The 24,485-nt window shown below is 35.3% G+C and overlaps 1 protein-coding gene across 3 annotated transcripts in view; it reads left to right on the top strand.

Annotated features, from left to right (window-relative positions):
• LOC126371088 (uncharacterized) overlaps positions 1-23,369 on the top strand; it is a 421,730-nt gene extending 398,361 nt beyond the window's left edge. For 2 of the 3 annotated variants that reach the window (XM_050016285.1, XM_050016286.1), the window contains exons 3-8: positions 10,369-10,456; positions 11,798-11,902; positions 12,664-12,803; positions 13,423-13,710; positions 14,092-14,436; positions 14,934-15,810. In XM_050016285.1, coding sequence (XP_049872242.1) covers positions 10,369-10,456; positions 11,798-11,902; positions 12,664-12,803; positions 13,423-13,710; positions 14,092-14,436; positions 14,934-15,068 — 1,101 coding nt within the window. In that variant the 3' untranslated portion in view covers positions 15,069-15,810. Of the gene's footprint in view, positions 1-10,368; positions 10,457-11,797; positions 11,903-12,663; positions 12,804-13,422; positions 13,711-14,091; positions 14,437-14,933; positions 15,811-15,976; positions 16,087-17,069; positions 17,142-22,740 lie in introns of those variants that run through there. The other variant, XM_050016287.1, reaches the window with a different exon arrangement.
• The last annotated feature ends 1,116 nt before the right edge of the window (positions 23,370-24,485 follow it).

The raw sequence follows: 24,485 nt of genomic DNA on the forward strand, positions 1-24,485 counted from the left end.
AATATTGAACATCATTAACAACTTACTCATTTAGTTTACTTACCCATTTATTTTTTGGCTTGTCGCGAACTAACAAAGAAACGAAAAATTCTAATCCATTTTCTGTACAAAACTTATAACAATACCTAATTATTTCCATTAATATTCAAAATATTGAAATTCTAATTAGCAAGATATAAATCAAGCAAGACTTTTCATAACTTTATGCCCTTAAAGATTTATTTAAGGTTTAGGTATGCTTGTTAGGTTAAGTTTTATGAATAATATTACAGTTATTTTTTGGAACCTTAATTTTGTTAATTTTAGTTAATTTTTGGGATGGAAGGGGACTCAAACGACATCTCTCGAGTCCCAAGTCAACCTCACCTGCCCGTGGTACATCCTGCTAATTAACGAACGAGGCTCTGACGATCCACCAACCCGCATTGGACCAGCGTGGTGGATAAAGGTCCAAACCCCCCTCCTATGACAGAATACCCACTACTCCGGCCCCAAGTTCCCGGCGGTGTCAGTTGCCGCGCTGGCTCTGACGGAAGCCCGCTCAGTACTGAGACCAGGGGTGCGAACAATCTCCGGGCGAGGACGATCTCCCGTCAAACGACCAAGGCTTGTAATATAACGGACTCCGATACTCTTAATATACTTACCTACAACGTTCAGACACTGATGAGTGAAGAACGATTGCTAGAACTAGAAAATGCTTTAAGTGATATTAGATGGGACATTGTTGGCTTATCAGAGGTGCGAAGAGATGGTGAAGCCACGGTTGAAAGAAATGGTAATATATTTTATCATTTTGGTATACCGGGAGGACAATACGGCATAGGATTTCTGGTTGCTGAGAAGTGGTTGAATAACATCATCGAATTTAAAGGGTACTCAGAGAGAATTGCTGTACTAAAGTTTCGTTTATCAGAGAATAAGACCCTTAGTCTAATCCAGACGTATGCACCAACAACTACACATCACGATGATGAGGTAGAAGAATTCTATGATCTCTTAAACAAGGCCTGTGGTGAAAACAAGGGCAACTGGAACATTGTCATGGGCGATTTTAACGCTAAGATTGGCATTCGCCAGCCACTAGATAACGAAGATATAATGGGATCCCATGGTAGTGGCGAGCGCAATGATCGGGGCTGTCGTCTTATTCAGTTCGCGTTTGGTCAAATGTTGAACATCGGCAATAGTTTCTTCCCGAAAAAACTGCAACGTCGTTGGACTTGGGTGTCTCCAGACGGTAAAATTAAAAATGAAATAGACTACTTTTTGTCATCCAGTAGATTTATCATAAAAGATGTCGGTACTATAAATAAAATAAAATTCAGTTCTGATCACCGCCCCCTTCGGACAAAACTCTGTTTCAACTTTAAAATACTCCGACAAAAAATGTTCAAGAAAAAAACATGTAGAGTAGATACTCAAAATCTAGTAAACAACATAACTGAATTTAATTTGGAATTAAAGAATAGCTTTGATGAACTAGATACAGATACAGACGATACAAAAGTGCAATATGAAAACATAATACACAGTATAACTAGAGCAAGTCGGAGGATTCGACAAAATAGAACAAAGAACAACAAATTGACTAGCACCACATTATCATTAATAGAAAGAAGGGTACAGGTTGAAAGAAACACAGAAACGTTTAGAATTTTGGACAGAGAAGTTAAGCGAAGCATTAGGAGAGATATTAGGACTTATAATACCGAAATATTTAAAACGGCATTACTGAATAATAAATCCCTAAGAGCAGCGAAAAAGGGCGTAGGAGCGGGAAAAGGATGGATATCGAAATTGCAGGACAATCACGGCAATACACACAGCCGTCGTGATAAAATCACATCAATATGTACTGAGTTCTACAAGTGTTTATATTCTAGTAACTCTCCCCTTCCAACACCATCCATTGAATACTCGTGCCCTGGCGACATTTTCCCAATCACAGGCCAAGAAGTCGTAAGAGCTTTAGCAAGCTTGAAAAACAGCAGAAGCCCCGGCGAAGATGATGTCAGCACAGAGGTTCTTAAAATAGGAAAACCCATATTGCTTCCCCACCTAACCAATTTATTTAATAGCATTTTATATACCGGAAAAATTCCAAAACTTTTTTGCCATTCTAATATTACTATACTGCATAAGAAGGGCAGCAAAACAGACATCAATAACTACCGTCCAATCAGTTTAATTTCCCATATTTATAAAACCTTCATTAAAGTCATAGAAAACCGTATCGCAGGAACGCTAGATTCTCATCAACCAGTAGAGCAGGCAGGCTTTCGTCCATCTTTTTCAACTACAGACCACCTACATACTGTCAACCAGATCATTGAAAAATGCAATGAGTACCACAAACCTCTCTATCTGGCGTTCGTGGATTACTCCAAGGCCTTCGATAGTCTCAATCACTCAGCGATATTCTCAGCTCTTCGCAATCAAAATATTGAAGACACCTATATAAAGCTTTTGGAGTTAATCTACACGAACAGCACAGCCTCTATAAGGCTCCAATCACAGGGTCCTATATTTAGAATAGAAAAGGGCGTGAAGCAGGGTGACCCCCTTTCCCCAAAACTGTTCACATGTACCCTGGAGGAAATTTTCAGAAAGCTGGCGGATTTGTGGGAGACGAGAGGAATTGTCATCCAAGGGAAAAGATTAACCAATCTTCGGTTTGCCGATGACATAGTACTCTTTGCGCCTACATCAGTCGAGCTCGAACAGATGCTTCAAGACCTTAGCACAGCGAGCCTTGGGGTTGGGCTTGCGATGAACAGGTCGAAGACTCAGATTATGACCAACAGCACAAAACGTAGGGTCAAGGTTGATGGGCAAGAAATACATTATGTCGATGAATACATCTACTTGGGCCAGATAGTCTCTTTCCAAAACCGGCAAGAAAAAGAGATCGATCGCCGTATCGAAAATGCGTGGAAGAGCTATTGGTCGATGAAACACCTAATGAAAGGGGATCTTCCCATTTCATTAAAGCGAAAGCTCATCGACATGTGTATTCTGCCCATCCTAACTTACGGTGCCCAGACCTGGTCATTGACGGAACGTCAAAAGTCCAAGCTCAAGGTCTGCCAAAGAGCGATTGAGCGTAGTGTGTTAGGTGTCAAACGAATTGATCGAGTCCGAAACACAACACTGCGTTCAAAAACGGGAATCGCTGATGTGGGACGGGAAGCCGCAAAACTCAAATGGAATTGGGCCGGACATGTTTGTCGCATGCACCCTGAGCGGTGGGCACGGATCGTCACGCATTGGGTGCCTCATGACGGATACAGGCGTCGTGGCAGACCTCGAAAGAGATGGCGTGACGACTTGGACGCTTGCCGGAGGGACTGGCCGGAATACGCACAGGACCGCGAAAAATGGAAAGAGGAAGGGGAGGCCTTTGCCCAGCAGTGGGATCTTGTAGGCTAGATTAGATTAGATTACAGTTATTATTGAGAGTAATAGTTTGACATCGAAGGTCTTAGCAGGCTAATTCAAGTAACGGTTGAAGGTTAATAAAATAATAATCCCAGCAGTATTTTTTTTTTCAATTATTTATTTTTTCGTATCAACAGTGGCTGCAAGTTGTCTTTGATTACTTGTGGCTCTGCCCACCCCATTTGGGATTACGGGCGTGAGTTTATGTATGTATGTATGTATGTTATTTTTTTGTTATTTATTTTATTTGTTCATATAAAGTACAGTACAGTGCAATACAATGTTTCATAGGCTAATAACATATTTATAATCGTATCGTTTTGGACTTTGATAAGATAGCCATAGCATAAAGAATAATAAAGTATCGAACGGTAACTCTCCGGCCCGCGCCAATTCGTATCGCGCGCCGACCTCAGCCTCTCTGGTTCATACTCTAGTCAGCCGCTCCTTAGCTCCTTAGTAAGGGGGAATCCGCAGACTATCTGTCTCCCTCGCACTTACGCATTAAGCGGCACACGGTAAGATTGAGTTTTTTGTATGGAGTGTCCGGGGTGTGATACTTTATTTTTCCCTCAATCAGACTTATCGCTATCGACCCACTCGGATCGATTAATTCTTTCAAATATTTTTCCTCTCAAACGACGCCCTGAGCCGAGGTTCGCGCCCAACTGGGCACCCTCAGACTTGTTGTCTTAAACGTTGTACCGGGTCAGAGCCTTCAGCGCTCCCCATTTGTCCGGCCAAGTAGTTAATGCCATCTGCGGTAAATCTACACTAAGTCACGTCAAAAAAAAACTTTATTTATTTAAATAGGTATACCAACAGTACACGTATTATATACGTAAAGTTACTTTAAGTCTTTAGTAAATGTTTGTAAATGTGTCCCAATTACAGGTACACACGGCATTCATAATTACAACAACAAAACTTATAATTGTATATATATATATATATATACGTATATAAGTATAAATAAATATGTATACAACTTAAACAGAAATTATCTTCTAAATAAAAACAGTCATAAAATAATCTTCTTAACAAAATTAAGAATTAAAATACTTTTTGAAATTATAAGAATCTGATTGCATTCAATATTACTGGTATTTAGTACCTAATAATTTAACTCTGCTGGGTTGCTGCTGCAAGAAACCAGATTATAACTTCAACATCAACTAGGTTTTGTTAGTAATTACGAAACATGATATTCTAATTTACTATCGGCTAGTCAGTATGTCCAAATATGGTGGATAGGATATCCGATTGCACGGTAATTCCTACGCAAACATTGATTGCCGGGTTACCAAACACAGGTTGCATCCCATTGAGTAATTATGTATACCTACGGTAATATCAGTACTGATAACCCAACAATGAATGCCCTTAAACTACTTTACGATCAATGCACTCGTAGTTAAAATAGTTGCCATTATCGTGGGAAAATGTGCCTTTGTCTAGACATGAATTGTGTATGTGTGTATCTGTCTGTTTGCCTGTCCGTCTTTCACGGCAAAACGGAGCTGCAGGTACAAAGAGTGACATAGGCTATTTTTGTCTCTTTTTAACCCTCCCACTTCCCTAAAATGGGGGGTGGGGGATTGATTTTTATATGGAGCTTTCCGCCATTTTTAATGTAGCATGTAAAAAATTATATGTGGTCTATTTGTGACTTACAAAAAAAATGTGCACCATTTTTTTTTTGGAAATCTGTCCCCAACCCCTTGAAAGAGGGAGTATTTTATACGGGACTTATAGCAATTTTCAAGGTAGGAAACTAAAAATTGGTACATTAGGAAAGGCGAACCGTGTTACCCTGAATTAACGCGAGCGAAGCCGCGGGCAAAAGCTACTTAGAACATAACTTTATTTAGTAGGTAGTCACACTTGTTATTCAAGTCCTAATCAAACATCCAAAAACGTATTGATTTTATTGATTTATACGACACAATGATTATCTCATTGTGTCGTCATCATTCGAATACCCACTTAATATCATATATCATCCATATAAATATAAGTAATTATCATGAAGGGATTGGTTTTATGCGGTATATTGAATTTTATAGCATTCAAGGTAATGCTATAAAATTCAAAATATAGATAATAATAATAATTAATAATTACTTACTATACTTACTATAGACCTGTACGAAGCCACTGACAAAGCCGTAAGCGTGGCCAATTATTGGTCAGCAAAAATTTAGCTTCGATCGCCATCGACTCGCAAAGAAGAAGACTTACTATAAATAATTAATTATAATTACAATATTATTACTTGCGTGTTTCGATCGTCCGTGGCCTAACCCTTACAAGTATTAAGTAACTGAGCCTCTCATGTCTAGACAAAATGACACGTTCCCGTCATTATGTATCTAGGTACGTAATGATGGCATTGTAGGCGTTGTGTTGTGTGATCTTTGTACCTAGGTCAATGATGGAAACGAACTGTCAATCTCGCTACTTTTAACGATGTATTGCCTCCTCCTCTAATAATGCAGGGAAAAATATAATGTTTGGTCTTTTTAAATTAAAAAAAATTAAACATTGTTTATTGTCTTAGAAAAAGATTGATACAACAAATACTTACGTATAGCTAGGACACACAAATGCTACATAAGTATAACCCTGCTACCTGAACTAGGAGACCTGTATCTCAGGGAGCAATGTGTGTCCTCCTCATCTAATAATGCAAGGAAAAATAAAATGTTTGGTCTTTTTAAATATATATTATTATACTTAACACTCATAACGTGCTAAATTCGATTTTCAAAAAAAAAATACATACGTGCGATAACACGAATTCAAGTTTATTTTATTAATACGCATCAAAGTAATGAATGTTTTCACATTTCATTTCGTTTAGGCCACAAAAACCCTCTCAGAGAGAATATAATCTAACGCTTCATCAATATACCTTTGCGATTTGCCAGGCCGAACGAGCATGAATGGTCTAAATGGCCCCTAATTACTTCGAAACCTTCATCAAAGCCCACTGTCATTACGACCAATTTCAATTATTCATGAATTTATCGATCAAGTATTTCTATTTTGTAGGTACAGTCGAGCAACCCCTTTCTGCATTACATTGTTACAATAGCTATGAATAAATACATTTCGATCTGTATCTATATCGTTTTTAGTCTTCGGTGATGTTGAAGGGTATTTTATAAGACACATTTGTCAAGCGTGTGTAGACTCCACATTTTGTAGGGTGGCCACGAAGATATAAAAGAGTTTGTGTGTGTATGTGGCCGCTTTATGTTATTGTAATTTTTGTGCCATGTACGCAATCCCCGCAATTTTTTCTGAACGAAAGGCAATTCAACTCAAAATTATCTTTATACAACGCTTAAATCGTCATATATTGTACACTTTTGTAGTGCCCTTACAGGGTGTGATATGATTGTACCATGTAGCATTCAAAAAATAAATAACACATAACATAAACAGTCTACATACGTCCCACTGCTGGGCACAGGCCTCCCCTCAATCAACCGGAGTGGGGTAAGGAACATACTCCACCGCGCTGCTTCACTACGGGTTGGTATTTTTACGTCTAATAGCCGGGACCAACGGCTTAACGTAAAAAAACGTACACGTACGTAAACGTAAACGTACGTCAGAAATAAGTTTTGTTGAACATCTCATCCATACACTTGACTCATCCACCTAAAACTACTGCAGCTTCTCAACTATAACCTACTAACACTTGATAGGAAAACGATACCACAGAATCCCTTTGTAATATTAACTAGAGCGTTATAATAATGCAATCGTTAGTAATCACTATATCTTCTTCCTTATGGCGCTGACGCAAAGATCTCGTCGAGACGGTAATAATATACCTACGTATTGTGGAATGATAAGAATTCATTTGGAATTAATTACGTATTCAACTACTCTGTTATTACGTTTTAGAAGTACGAGTAAATATTTTCCGACCAGAGCGCAGCTCTTAAATTAAGAGAGAGAGAGAGAGAGAGAGAGAGAGAGAAAGAGAGAGTAATATTTTATAACATGCGCACTTAAAATGATGTAACATTAAATGTAATTACAGTTACATATTATATATTTTTTAATTTTAATTATGTATATTGTTTATAAAACGAATAAAATATTGCCCGTAATAATTATACCTTATGCTTTACGCGCATGCTGTAAACAGTTAATAGTGTTATAATAACACTCAACATAATTTGAACTGTAAAGAAATATTTGGAGAAATACAAAAATAATTAGTGGGTTATTTGATATTATATTGTTAGAACTTAATCAAACACAGGTATACATAATCTGCGCTATGTTGAATTAATGAAGTTATGTTCCTATAATTATTGAACAGAAGTAAAATAATCATTTTGTATATAAATACATTATCTAATTGTACAGTGATAAAGATTTGTAAGTACCTGTACTAACTGACAGCTTACGAACTCATCGACAGTAAATGAATGCATATCAACCACTCCCACCCCAGGGCCTTATCATATAAAAGTAAATCTATTACTATTTATGCTAATAACGACAAAAGGCCGGAATAAATGACCGGGAAAAGTAAACTTTCCGCTGATGAGTTTCCAATGGAGTTTTTTATAATCTGTAAACAAATGGAAAACGCTCCGAGACATTAGCGAGTCGTTTATTTCGTTTATTGGCCGAATTTTTCTACTTCGCCACTTTGTAGAGATCATTATCGGTATTTATTAGTCGTTATTAAGAGGGGATAAAGAAATATGTTATTGAATAACAATTCTGAACATTTCTATCGCTTGTGAATTTTTAAAACTTAACCTCGCAAGCAACGGTATGTGGTGAAGAATACCAGCTTATCGTCCATATTTTATTCCAGTTACACCTTCATGTTAGAAATTAAGGAAATGATCCATCAGTTGACTTCTACTACTTACTCGGGAAGATGAACAGCTTTTGTTTTCTTCTAGTCTATCAGAGACATGAAGTGAAGGGTTGTGAGGTGGATGATCCACATCAACAAACTTGGTGTCCGAGACCTCTGAAACACGGATCATCTTAGGTACTTTTAGAAAATCGAGTGATCAGCTTGTAACGTCTTAACCAAACCAGGGACGTATAAAGTGAAGTAAAAAATTATTACCACTTATACTTTATACAGTTTTTTCTGCAAGCTAATCAATGTTTTGTAAGTTGTTGCGGCATTATCTATGACTTAATTAATTTCTTCGTTGAACACGAGACTTAGCTACTTTCGAATACTTACTTTGCTGTCTGAATAATAATAATATTATATTGAGAAGGAATTTTGCACGTTTTGTGCTCTGGTTTAATTAAATTATTTAATTAAACTGTAAATGTTATTTAAATAGACAGGGTTGTTACAATTGGGTGAAAATGTTTTATATACGTACTATTAAACGGAAAGTATAGTTCAGTACTGTTCAGTACAATTAGTGATTATATTTCAATAACGTTGTACTACGATTACAAAAGCCAGTGTTGTGACGTTCATTAGCATAGTGATGTTAGACCGATCGATTATGTTCTATCTAATAATACTTAGCTTCATACCGTATCAATACTCATGAACCCTAATGGTTTGTTAGTAATCGAAATTCAACTTACAGCTACCTTTGAATACGACCACGAATTGAATCAATCCTAAAAAAATACAAACAATATTTTGGGAATCTAAACGATCAAAAACATACCGTTGTCTAAGGTGATAGATGTATATACAGGGTGTTAGTGACACCGTAACGAATACTGAGGGGGATGATTCAGACCATGATTCTGAGTTGATATCAAGTGGAATATTCCGTCGCAAAATTCATGATTTATTTTTAGTTTTTTAAAATTATTGTCAATTCTATACTTTTGCGATGAAAAATTCCACTTGATATTAACTCAGAATAATCAGCTGTTTCATCCCCCTCAGTATTCGTTACGATGTCACTTACACCCCGCACAAGTACATACTGTACCCATACAAGTAGGTATGGGTGTGAGTGACACCGTAATGAATACTGAGGGGGATGATTCAGACCATGATTCTGAGTTGATATCAAGTGGAATTTTCAGTCGGAAAATTCATGAAAATTTTTGTTTTTCTTTTTATTATTTTCTGTTCCATACTTTTGCGACGGAAAATTCCACTTCATATCATCTCAGAATCATGGTCTCAATCATCCCTCAAAGTTTTCGTTACGACGTCACTAACACCCTGTATAGGTGAATTTAAATCTTACTACGGGCCTTGCCCATTTTAATGTAAACAGTTTTCCGCGTACGAGCGGAAACTTGTTAATTAAAATTTGAGTCACATTTGACAGCCCAAGGTAGTCATTAGCCATTGGGATATTCTAATACCTACAAACAAAAATACCGTAAGTACTATATTTACATACGTATAGTTTCTATTTAGTCTAGATGAAAACATTTTTAAATAAAGAAATTAAAAATGATTATATGAAAATGTTTTCATTTAGACTAAATAGAAACTATACGTATCTAAATATAGTACTTACGGTATTTTTGTTTGTAGGTATTAAAATATCCCAATAAACATTTATTTAAAAATGTTTTCATCTAGACTAAATAGAAACTTTACGTATCTAAATATAGTACTTACGGTATTTTTGTTTGTAGGTATTTAGTTTTATAAGTTTAAGGAAATTTTGCTAGACAAAATATTACAAAAAATAAAGGCACCAAATAAGTAATATATTTTGTCATTTATAAAAAATTACTAAGTTTAGGGAAGATATTCACGAATAAACATATTTGCGTAAATATATATTTTTATAATTGAATTTGCCATCACAAATAAATCTTATTCTTATAAAAATATTCTGTTGAAATAAAAAAGTATTTACACGTGGAGATATCGGTTTAATTCTAAAAGTGGTTCTAATTATATTTATAAGTTTAAATATTAATTTGTTTTGTCTACAGGCACCTCAATTAATTTCCTTTAAAGACGGCAAAATCGGCGTAAACTTCGCCGGTTACCATGCAGCAGCTGGTCTCGGAGGTTTATTGGGTAAGTCGTTTTAGTATCATACTATTCTAACTCCTTGTCATAACCGACTCCGCCGGTGTGAGCGACGATATCCCCATTCGCCGCTCATCGCTATCGGCCGACTAGGGTCGATTAATGATTACATAACATAACATAAAAAGCCTATACAAGTCCCACTGCTGGGCACGGATTGGTGGAGGTGTTTGTGCTAGCAGCCAGGGACCAAAGGCTTAGCGTGCCTTCCGAAGCACGGAATCATCTTACTGTTTCGGACAATAAGGTGATTCAAGTCTGCAATGTTATTACCAAACAAAGGACAGTCTCACAAAGTGATTTCGACAATGTCCCTATCGAGAATCGAACCCGGACCGGATTGATGATTCTTTCAAATATAATCCTCTCAAACGACACCCTCACGCCCAACTGGGCACCCTCAGACATGCTGTTTTAAATTTTGCACCAGATAAGAGCGTTCCTCATTTGTCCGGCCAAGTAGTTAATGTGGTGAATCTGGTTTGAACTGAACTCAGACTTTTTAGATTTTCGCGACGAAATCGCTTACAATAACTAAAGCTATTATTATATATTTATACTTAACTAGAAGTAATCTATTCTGAACGTCAATTTCTTCTCTTGTTTTTGCCTCCTACCATAATAAAACCTATCGTTTTACTACGTCAGTTCCAACTTGTCTTTCCATAAGCAGAATTTCTACACGTAAAGACAAGTATATTCAAGTTCAATAGTCGGGAATTTAAAAATACTTGGAATGTTAATAGAATTTTGTCAGAAAGCCATACACGTGTATACGCGATGGATTCTTCAGGGGAATACCTATTAAAAGTAGCGGTAAATTGGTTTCTTTTTTTAACGTGACTTACCGCATGGACTACTTGCTAAACAAACATGAAGCGCAAAGAGCATTCACCCGGTATAACATTTAAGACAACAAGCCTGAGGTTTTCTAGTTGGGCGCAAACCTCGCCTCAAGTCGTCATCCGATAGGCCTATTAGAGGAAAACTTAAACAACTATAAGTAAGTCGAGAAAATGGTACTATTTATGAAAGATCTCGTTAGGTCTACCACTAACCAACAAACCTGTACCTTCTTACCTTTGAAAGAAACAACAAGAGAGATAAATCTATATATACCTAACCTAGCCTTTCTTTCCTATCATCTCCCTGGCGTATCCCGTTATCACAGTGTCGCCTTATCTAACTTGAAGATTTGACAGGTCCGGTTTTATATAGAAGCGCCTGCCTATCTGACCTTTGAATCCGCGTTTAAAAGGTTTAATAGGTTTTAAAGGCTTATAATACATTATCATTGTTTCTAATATACTTATACATTATGTTTTACAGGCAATGGCGCAACCGGTGGATTATTCGCTGAAGCCGGTACTCCACACGGACAGTCTGCTAGAGCCGGTCTAGGTGGCGCCGTAGATGCCAACGGTGGTTCTTCAGGTATACTATTTCACATTTTCACAAAGAGAAAATATAGGTCGAAAAAATTTCTAACTTGGACGGGACTTCAACCCACAGCTTTTAGCAGGCCGAAACGAGTGTGTTAACAAGATCCCTTTTTCGGTGGAAGAATACAGTCATGGGCCAAATAAAATCTTGCTAAAATAAACTTACTAAAACAAAATGATTTAAATGTATTTTTCTAAAATATTTTCTTAGCAGAGTCGGATCATCAGTATTATTTAATTTATATGTAAAATAATTTGAATTTCGAATGGTTCCTAAAATCACCAAATATAATTTTCTTAATAAAATAAATTTTAATAGTCCCTAACGTACTTACTGCTACAGTTACTGATGTTCGTGAAATTTCGTATTATCTGATATTCCAACCTAGACCCTGTTCTTGAAACAATAGACTACTTAGGACGTAATTGTTTCATTTAAATCACAAGGGCGTCTTTAACTGTATCATTGTCATCTTCTACTTTGAGACACACTTCGCAGTTGTACCTACTTATTGCCATAATCTTTGCGTCTTGGCACATTCTAAGCTTGATACTTTCAAAGTAACGCTATTGTTCTAATAAAGAAGCAACATCATCGTACACAGAAAGATAAATACAAATTACGGCTGTTTTATCCCTTGCTGATAAATATTCTGATAGCCAAGTTGTCAAACAAGTTTTGTACAGGCTATGAGACCGTTATTTTCAGCAAGTATTGCAGCAAAAAATAAAAACAATGTTTTATATTTTTAGGTGGTTTGTATGCTGGAGCAACGGCAGGAGGCAATGTGAAGGCGTCTGCAGGCCTAGGCGGAGGAGTTACGGCTGAGAAATCTGCTGGAACAGGATACGCCACTGCTCAAGCTGGAGACAGAGTTGCATCATCAGGACTGGTACGTGATCCACTGGAAAAAGCAAGACGAAAAGAGGAAAGACGAAGAAGGAAAGAACTCAAAAAGCTTAAACACGCCGCCGAGAAAGAAGCAAAAAAAGATTAACCGGTGTCGGGACAGTGTGATTCTCATAATAATTTTCTTCACATCTATTAACATCCGCTTACCTTATATGTATTTAGCAATAAGTACAAAATTAATACATTGATTAAATATCGTAATAATGTTGTAGTTTATTTTATTTTATCTAGGTGTATATCCAGTTTGAAGGCGATACTAGTATAGATTAACATTATTTAAAATATTGACAGAAAAAGGTGGTGTGGTCTAGGTGTTTGGGAGATAATTAAGAGCGTAATTCATTGCAGGAGGTAACGGTAACAACTTTTTTTTATCACTTTTGTACATACTTGCACTCTATCTATCTTCTTGGTCGATTTTTACTATAGTTTTGTATTATATACCTATTAGCTATTTGTTATTTTCAATTTTCAGCATGAAGCTTTTAATTTATTTTATTACAGGACTTTATATATTGTTTATTTTTTATGTGCTCATATCTAATATTTTTGTAATCAAATAGTAAATTCAAAAACTCACACTATATTTATATTTCTAGGGAGGCGAGTCATCCGTTGAAGGAACATCAGGATTTACTTTCTCTGGAACTAAATCCTTTGGTGTTTCTAGTGGAGTTGTAAAACATGTTGAAGTAGCCCCGCCGTTAGTACAGACAGTTGAAGTGGTAAAGCCTGTACAGAAAGATGTTACCGTTGACTTGAAAATTGATGCCGATAATGAAGTTAAACCTCTGCCCCTAGCGAAGGCTGAAATTGAATCTAAGTCCGCCGTAGCTGCTGATTTTGATGTCAAAGCTCAAGCCCCAGCCACTGTGCTTGTCAAAGAAGTGAGTAAGATACGGGACGAATATAGAAATTATCGCTTTAACAGATTCATGCGTAATTTTGAAGATGTAATGAGTTCTATGTTTAGAGTGCCTCCGAGACCTTTTACAGGATACGAACATCGGACGTGGCAGTGGCCATTGCGTAATGTCCATTATAGGTTCCCACAGGTTTGTGAAAGTATTTTATAGAAGCACAAGAGGCCTTAAGACTGCCGGCCGTAACTGCAGCACCGTCATCTTCATGTTACGCACTTCTACCTATAGTATTATGTCTAAATGTGTTCATATCTGACTGAACTTTGAATAATATGTGCTAACGAATTATTGTATCGTCACCATTGGGTTGGGAGTAGATGTAAATAGATTTTTTACAAATTACAGGTATACGTTGAGCCGCCTCCACCGGTAGTTGTTGAGAAGCATGTCTATCACAGAGTGAAGCCTCATCGTCACCATTTCCGTAAGACTGCTTATATTGGTGGTTACATTGGAGGTAATGGTGGTTTCGAAGCTCCTCCACCTCCGCCGCCACCAGCACCAGTTGTCTACAAGACTGTTCATGTTCAACCTGCCATTGAGAAGAGAGTCGATGTTGGAGTAGAAACTGACGTCCACGCTGGGGCTAGTGCTGGAGCGAATGTTGGAGGTACCGGTGGCGGACAAATTGGTTACACAAAACAAGTCACCTTCCAAAGGAACCCCACTTTCTTCGCGGATATATTCAATGTGAGTATATATTTTATTTTACACAACTGAGACAATACTATGTTGTAGTCTTGACAATTTATAACTTATAATAAATCTGACAGTAAATTTCGGTAGATTTGGATCTTTGTTTCATAAGACGTCTTAAACCACATAAATTTATGAAATCTTGCTGTGATCTATGAAATCTCGCAGTTGTACAATACGACATAACATTTAACATAATCTGACGACTATATCCCAATGCAATACTGTATAATATACTATGCGATGTTATCTAAAGTTTCATTTTACAAAACACTGTATCTAGTGTCATTTTGATTTTGGGTTAAGTCTTTTTTTAAGCCATAGACAATTATAATAATATGTGAATGTACCTATATAATAAGTCCGTTATTTAGTATTCGTGATTTTCTAATTACATTCTATTTGAATAACCATTAAAATCGCTTGAAAATATTATTTCCTCAAAGCGAATTAATGAGGGCTTAAATTAATTTTGTAAATTATATTCACAGATCCCAATTTCGACTTTGAAAGCCGTTGGCAATTTCTTGGGCAACGCAGCGGGCAGTACCAGTGTTTCGGTTCAGAAGTCAGCTTCTGTCCAAGCAGGTGGGGGAGTGGATGCATACAAATACGCCTACTTTTAAGCCATATGAGTAAATTAAGATTGTAACTAGATTAAGTGTCAATATTATTATCTAGATAAAATTTCTTGGTTGAAAAGATTCAAATATTTGTAAAGAACACGCTTCTTTGGCCTAATTCCTGAAGGCAAGAGCTCATTTTCTAAAACGAGCACAAATGTAGCTTGTCGAAGAATTGAAAACCGTATAAGTGTGGACGTTATATTACAGAATTACTTAGTTTCAAGGTTACGCATGTACGCAATCTGAGACATTACTCCACCCAGGAATAGAATGGGGATAAATCGCTTACACGCCTGTCTGGCTGTGACTGAAACCCAAGTTTGAGTTATGAGTCTACGCAAATTGTATTGTCTTAATTACAGAAGCTGCTTCTTATTTGGCTGTAAATTTTAATGAGAGAATATTTTATTTTCCTTCTGCGGATGCGATAAGGCCTGAAAGGAACGGTTACTGGGATAATCTCCTTTCCCTTGCCCTCGTAATTCTGATGATATTTTTATCTTCTAGCATTTATTACGTTTTTATTTTTTACGAGCCTCCTTAGATGCGGGCGCCTTAGCCAAGAGTTGTTGAAATATTAAATGTATTTTACTTTACACAAAATAACAGCTGTATCCAGTCGTAAAGAGACATTACTTATTTATTTATTTTTCATTTAACAGAGGTGAATACGGCCTGAAATAAACACAATTATTATTAGTATTTATACAATGGTATCCAAATAAACTACTGAGAAGTTTTATTGTTGTTCATAGTCTTCGCCGTTCTACTTATCCGCTTTTTCATACATTTATTTCACTTTAGTTTTTCTAAACGTTATAATACAACATTATATGGTTTAAGTATATTATTTCCTTCCAACTTTCATTAATTTATGTCCTCATTAATCATACTTCATTTAATCACAGAAAAAGATTTGTCATCGAAGCATGATTCTTCATCATCAGTAGCATCATCAGACGCTCAGATCTCAGTACAAACTCCGAGTGCATCTAAATTCATTGATGACATTCTTGCCGTAAGTTCATTTACATTCATGTTTTCTTTCATTATGCACAAAAACTTGCCGTGTTTGACTAACTTATTTTTTTTTTTTATATATCTATATAATATAACTTGGTATAATATTAATACTTAAATCTAATTTAATTTATCAGTACACTCAGTTTTCCGATGGTTTGTATTTTGGGTACATTTGTTTATTTTTTGGTTTGCATTTGGAGTTACACGTTAATGGTGAAGGGCTTACGCTTTATATTCTTCTTCAACAATCGTATAGGTACTTCATCGCATATCACCACAATATCAATAAAGTTTACAAGTACAATAAACAGAGTACCTATTTGAAACAGAAGAAACTCTTCCGAAATTACTGGGTTATGGAAGCTTTGATAATGTACAGGCTATAAAGTACTAAGGTTGGTAAGGTAAGGAGGTAAATTGCTTTGCAAAGTGTATAGTGTGTTGTTTTGATAGGCTTGGAAACTTAGCAATTGCCTACAGCAGTTCATGGTAAGTTTCACATAACTTTAAATAATAGTCTAACAATCAATATTATGTGAAGGGTATAATGTAAGTTACCTTTTAGAATTGGATTTATTTATTGATAATTTTATATGTCATATATATTTTTTGTCTCTCTTTAACTGTAAGTATGTACTTAACTAAACAATTGAAAGTGCCTGTATACATAATTTCGGTAGCGTATTTTTTGGCATGTTTGTCTTAAATGAAGAGCATTATAGAACATTTTATTTAATATACAAACAGACATAGGTACTAACGCAATAATTGCGCTAACGAAATTATGAGTACAAGTATTGAGAAAAAAAAATAGACTCTTTTCTAAATGACACAAAAATACCATGTAAATAAATCAATCTCTCTTTAATTACAATAACCATTAAAATACGTTATTTTAAGGATTCGCTGTACGAAGTAAAATAATCTACGCTTTCAATTATTGAACCGATATACTGATATTTTTTATTTTATTTTTAGATTCCAATTAATACTCTGGGGGCTGTTAATAAATTTTTAGAAAACAACGTTCCGGCGAGGAAAAATGTTCAGGTGAGTCAATTATTATCAGTGTAAAAAATATATACTTAACCATATTTTTTTCATTGGGTACCTGTCGAGAGTACGATGCTGAGCCTTAACGAATGTAAAAATACCATAATTATAGAGTTTATACAAAACAAGTAAATAAGTAAGTAATCTTTAGCTTTAATACTTTTTCACACATTCGGGATAATACATCTGAAAATAGATATTGATTTACAAAATGGTCTTGTTTTTGAAAACGGCTAGCCATAATGTAATACGGTGGATAATATAATCCTGCTGCGATATAAATACAAGATATCCAGCAGAATAATTCTAACGTATACTAAAAATAAAAATAACAGTATTTTTGTGATAACTTATAAAAGTACACCAAAAGTAAGCAAGAGAAAATATTATAAAAACGTTATTGTAGAAAAAAATATATTTTTTTAACGTTTATAAAAATGTATTTTTTATTCTGATATAAGAAGTTCAGGCGCTGAATACTGAAATGTTTGCTTATACATAACCGTCTACCTTCATTTTACCAGTGCCTCTCAAGGATGGTTTAATCAAAGTGAATTTTGCAGTAATTAAAATTCAGCTAGGGTTAACATTTTTTCAACTAAAATCTGGAAAAGAGATCCACTTTGAAAATGCTTGTGTATTTAGCAAGCCTAGTCAAGAGCTAGGCTCTATTAAAGAGTACTAAATAAATTGTTTGGTTAGATTCCCAAGCGTGGTGTGGTTTGTGGTTGAAAAAGAAAGAATGTGAAGTTGGATAAATGTACAGATGTTTTCTCTACTGATTAATTCGTTATACTTTATTTCATTGCAATAAAATGAGTGTTACGTTTTTTTAGTCTCTTCTCGTGTAATGCTTTGATTGCTTGATTCATTAGTAATAAAAATATATGTTTAGAAAATAACGCCTGACTGCGGAAAAATCGCGCTGCCAATCTGTTCTAAGACTTTGCTTACCACGGTATATGACGGCTATCTTCTAAACATCACTACACGGTAGAATTTTTAGAGCGAGATTCTTCTGTAAGTAATCGGGTTGTATTTTTTAAACACATATTGTATTTATATTATTTTGGGGTCAATTTATTGTGTGATGCTCTGTCGCGGAGCCACCACCTCCAATTCAGTTGAAAACGATATAGATTACTGTACGTACCATGTACATAGTGTACGTGAAAAGATTTTATGTGTACGTGCTATAATTAGAAAGAAAACAACAAATTAAAGTGGCTTCGCTGGAGAGCATACTCCCCAGCGGAGCCACTCAGTTTGCATACTTCGAGATGTTTTCTTCCTGTAAATTGAAGTATAGTTTGATGTACGTACTACGTACATAGTGTACGTGAAAAGATTTTATGTGTACGTGCTATAATTAGAAAGAAAACAACAAATTAAAGTGGCTTCGCTGGAGAGCATACTCCCCAGCGGAGCCACTCAGTTTGCATACTTCGAGATGTTTTCTTCCTGTAAATTGTAGTATAGTTTGATGTACGTACTACGTACATAGTGTACGTGAAAAGATTTTATGTGTACGTGCTATAATTAGAAAGAAAACAACAAATTAAAGTGTATATGACGGCATGAACAAAACGTGAAGCGCTGAAGATTTTAAGAAACAATCTCCTTGCGAGAACTTTTTATCTATGCACAAACTACTAAGAGAACCTATTTCAGACGAACGTCTCTCATACAAAACAAAGAGCCTCAGAATTTAGAGTATGACACTTGATTTGACATATAAAATTATATTGCCACACGCAAAAATAATTGTGGGGTTGCCATAGTAATGATATGGCACGGCGTGGCAGTAGTGATAGCTTTAAATTATTTAGATTACTTTAAATTTTGATGACAAGGTTTATAAAAAAAGACTGCAGTTTACTTGTATAACATTTTATTTTTTAATTTTGTTTTATATTTTATGGATTTTTTTTCTGAAATAGAGCTTTATTATTATTATTTTAAATATGCCTTTTTGCATTAATGGCAAACTTTCCTCTAAACTCTCTAATCTAGAGACATCTGTACCCTTTAATATTTTGTTTATAATAACACTACTAATCTTGAGAGACCCGGAAAGTTTTTAATAAAAATGTCTTTGTGCAATCCGCATGGCAAACACAATTGTTCCCAGTAGTCCTAAGCCTTCGCAAATTGTCATCACACAAACACTGTAACTTCTGCACTTCTAGAGTTCTTCCTAGCTCACTTTTAGGAAACTGGTGAAATATAGCGTCTTTTCGTCTTTTCGCTTACTTATCTTACACTCATACTGTATGGATATCACAGTTTTCTAGTTGAGAGGCTAACTACGGAATTTATTCAACGCAAATTTCACTCGATCACTTACATTTATAAAACTACAATGAAACAATGATTGATTTTGGATTTTGTTTGGTTAGGACGCCGGGCGGGCAGCGCTTGCCCTTGTGTCTATGTTTATATCCTAACCTAAGATTGTCCCAAGATGGCGGAAGATCGCAGAGGGGTGAAATGAAGTAGGAGAGGGGTGAAGTAGCTGTCATTTTCTAAACTCGGTACATTTGCGCTATGGTACAATTTTTTTGTATGAACATTTCCGGCCGTGTATCTATGACAGATTTGACATAAATTGTCAGTGCCGTACCGATCCGTCACCAAACCTTGTCATCAAAATTTAAAGTAATCTAAATAATTTAAAGCTATCACTACTGCCACGCCGTGCCATATCATTACTATGGCAACCCCACAATTATTTTTGCGTGTGGCAATATAATTTTATATGTCAAATCAAGTGTCATACTCTAAATTCTGAGGCTCTTTGTTTTGTATGAGAGACGTTCGTCTGAAATAGGTTCTCTTAGTAGTTTGTGCATAGATAAAAAGTTCTCGCAAGGAGATTGTTTCTTAAAATCTTCAGCGCTTCACGTTTTGTTCATGCCGTCATATACACTTTAATTTGTTGTTTTCTTTCTAATTATAGCACGTACACATAAAATCTTTTCACGTACACTATGTACGTAGTACGTACATCAAACTATACTACAATTTACAGGAAGAAAACATCTCGAAGTATGCAAACTGAGTGGCTCCGCTGGGGAGTATGCTCTCCAGCGAAGCCACTTTAATTTGTTGTTTTCTTTCTAATTATAGCACGTACACATAAAATCTTTTCACGTACACTATGTACGTAGTACGTACATCAAACTATACTTCAATTTACAGGAAGAAAACATCTCGAAGTATGCAAACTGAGTGGCTCCGCTGGGGAGTATGCTCTCCAGCGAAGCCACTTTAATTTGTTGTTTTCTTTCTAATTATAGCACGTACACATAAAATCTTTTCACGTACACTATGTACATGGTACGTACAGTAATCTATATCGTTTTCAACTGAATTGGAGGTGGTGGCCCCGCGACAGAGCATCACACAATTTATTAACACTAAATGCTACCGATACGTTCCGGAACATGTCTGAGCAGCCATTTTATCAATTCAACGTAGTTATCGAGTAAATACAAGAAAACTCGCAAGTTAATGCCTATGTATATATTTAAAATGTGCAAATTAATGTCTTTCATTTAATAGCCAACGCACTATCATTTGAAAAATATTTTTTAGGTCCTCACTTTATGTCCTCTAGAGGGCGCCACATTGCATTTTAACGTGACGTCACATAGCCTATAGTCACGCGGACAATCAAGCCGCTTCTTGTAAAAAATCATTTGTTAAATTCTGATTAGGTTCGAACCAACTCGACCATTATAGACGGCGATTAGGCTCACCACCTATCACGTTAGCTTAAAAGAAAGCTCGGTGAGGTGTGGGTACTTAATTCATCTTGCGATGGATCTAGGCTCTGACTATACCAATTGGGATATAGTCGTGAGCTCATGTTATGTATTAATTCTAAACTTGATTGGTGTCTAAATACCATCAGTGTTTTTCAAAACCACAACGTATCTGAATTAAAGATGTACATGGTATACATTTTTGTTTTTTGACATTTTTATTTAGCCGGGCATTGAGTAACTCCTTTGGGTTCACACAATTCAGTGCATCAATCAATCTGTGGCGAGTCGAGAGATTGAATGGCTTGTGCTGCCACGCCAAGCAAATGCTACATGCCACATGTATTATGCCGCTAACACACCTCAAAAGTCTAGTTAATTTGAATTGTAAAACATAAAAAATAATTATTAAAAACGCGAAAGTGCGTCTGGCTATTTTTTCTTTCAGTATTGCATTTTAGAAATCTTTATTTACGTGGGTAAATGCAGTCGGAAAGTTAGTGATAAATAGAAGTATTTAGGAACACGTTTAAAATATCAAAGAAACTCAAATTAAATAGGTAACATGTTTTAAAAAACAAATCAAATAAGGTATATTTAATGTAGGTTCACCTTTACATACAGGCTGACTTTGATTTGAGAAAATGGACCATAACGGGCGCAACATAAAGGCTCAATACAAATAATAGTAGCCCTTTGAACTGATTGATTTGTGGCGGAGTGCTTTCATTTAAAGGCCTCTTGTTGACTGACATTTCATCAGGATTAGTATTTGCAAAGGGGCTCTGGGTAGAGTTGATAGGTAGAGCAATATCCTTATTATTAATAATATGTTTATACAATTTACTGTGATATGATAATGATATCAGATTATACTAGTAAGATAGAAAGTGCGTTGTAGGCAATGCTAGAGTTGACTTTTGTTATAAGTACACAATAGATACTATGATATAAATTAAAATAAGTATAAAATAAATGGTGGCCCCGATTTCTGCACACACCTCCTAATTTTATTTTAAGTTATACCCGTCATTTTCTTATCTGCCGAAAAGGAAAAAGACGGATGATAGTCATCAAGTTAATTTTAAAAATAATGATTAAGCCGGGCGAATAAAAAAGGCATCTCGCTGGTATGCAATCCGTTTGACGTGCTGTCTACTTAACTCTGTCGGCTTATAGGAAAATGTAAAATTTTTAGTCGGTTGTTTTAGATTTCTGCTTAAAATTGACGTGTGTTCCATAAATTTTATGCCTGTCGATTACCCGTCCCTTTCTTTTTCAGCGGATAAGAAAAAGACAGGTATAACTTAAAATAAAATAAGATGACGTCTGCAGGAATTGGCACCATTATAATGGTATACTTATTGTATTTAATATCATCATGTCTTAAAGTCGATAAACCCTGTAAATACAATAAAATAAATTTAATTTCTATTTAATTCTAAAATATTTAGAAAATAATAATTATCATCTCCATTCGAAATTAAGAGGTCATAATTTTATGGAATCCGAATTTGATTGACAAGTTGTTTTTGGAAAACACGGAGAACAATTTGATGATGAAATTGTAGCATGTTTAATAATAACGTAAAGTTATTTATAGTTTAATTACGACAACCAACTGTTATCAACCAAATGTTGATTACAATTAAGTTGATAAAAATACCTAGTTAGGTATTTTTGAAAAAAAAAGTGTTAAAAGTAATATTTATTCTGAATTGACTTCATTAGTGAAAGGTCCTTTCTAATCAGAAATCTTCACTTACAGGAGTAAATTTGAGGCAAAAAGACAGCGAGGCATGTGTTTTACGATTATTTATTTTCCAAAGGTTTCAGATGACGGAGGTGAACCAACAAAAGTGAGGCTGGGGCCACATGCGAGACGACGGGCAAACAAGCGAGTCGTGGTCGTCGAACAACCACCTCAACAACCCGAGGAAGCTAATCCTGTATAATTAGTATAAAGTAGTTGATATAAACCATGTGATAAATATACCCTTTGAGCTGAAATAAATCTACATGTATAATAATAATACTATTTCGACGAGTACCATCATAATTTATGTAAATCAATTCATAAAATTAATCAGAAGTTGGTCATCAATAACTCCACAAAATTAAATATATATTACGTAACATTAGAGGCTAATTAATTGTATAATTTGCTTTTGCAACTTCGAATATTGTTTTACCGCCTACAGTATATAATATATACAATATTATTATACTTATCAAATAAATGAAAAATTATCTTCAGTGAGTGACATCTACACAGAGGCTCATATAAAGAACTTTGTTCATAATAATAATTTGCTATAATTATACAACAAAAGCAAAATAATATATACTTTTGTTATTTGTAATGTTGATAATGTAAATATTTTCTTTCTATTAATAATTTTTTATTATAAGGTTTTAATTTATGCAAGCTCAGTACAAAATAAATACAGAATATTGAGTTGTTTTTAATATTGAAATCATGTAAAATTAGTAACCTGCCTACCTAAATACGAAATATAACGAATCGTAAGAAATAATTATGTAATTGAGAGAAATTAGGTATTTTAACATATCATAAATAACATATAACATAACATAACATAAATAGGTAGGTAAGTGCTTAATACTTAACCTATCGAAACAAAAAGTGATGAACTTTATTTTAAAGTATACCTATATTTCAATGGTTATAATATTCTATTTATAACTATATTTAGTTATCTGACTAACTAAATTTAAGTAACGGCCTCCGTGGTCCAGTGGTTGAGCGATGGGCTCACGCTCACGATCCGGAGGTCCCGGGTTCGAATCCCGGTGGGGACATATCACAGAAATTACTTTGTGATCCCTAGTTCGGTTAGGTCATTACATGCTGATCACCTGATTGTCCAAAAAGTAAGATGATCCGTGCTTTAGAAGGCACGTTAAGCCGTTGGTCCCGGTTACTACTTACTGATGTAAGTATGTAGTCATTACATGAGCCGTGTCAGGAGCCTTTGGCGGCTCAATGATAACCCTGAAACCAGGGTTGATGAGGTTGATAATTCACCTCACAACCCACACGACAAAAGAAGAATGTAAATAAATATCAATACTATATTTGAACATTTTATTTAGTAGATTTGATATCCACTCTCATATTGACGCAAAATTCAGTACCATTTTTTCCGTAGTATCCCAAATACCACAATTTAGTGCCCAGTTGTCGCACGGGTACGTAACTTAAACTTCGGTCTAATTTTTGTGCACTAATATTATGAAATTGGTAGCATCCTTTAAAAACTGTACAAGTTATTGGATCATATTTTACATTTAACATTTCCAAAACAAATTTTGATACCATATTCCTGCAATTCATTCCTCTATATTGGAAGTTGAAAGTTGACACTTTTCCTTTCCTTTCGATTCCAGATTTGAAAGTCATAAGACCTGAAACGTTTCCCATAAATGATAAATTTCCATTTATAACTTCAGTTTCATTTGTTTTCACTAGCTCGAATTCTGTATGAACAATCGACTTTTTATTAAATGGTGGATCGGCAATCTTGCAATTTTCGACACTTAGGAACTGCAT

Source organism: Pectinophora gossypiella, chromosome 12 (genome assembly GCF_024362695.1).
Source record: "Pectinophora gossypiella chromosome 12, ilPecGoss1.1, whole genome shotgun sequence".
NCBI lineage: Eukaryota > Metazoa > Arthropoda > Insecta > Lepidoptera > Gelechiidae > Pectinophora > Pectinophora gossypiella.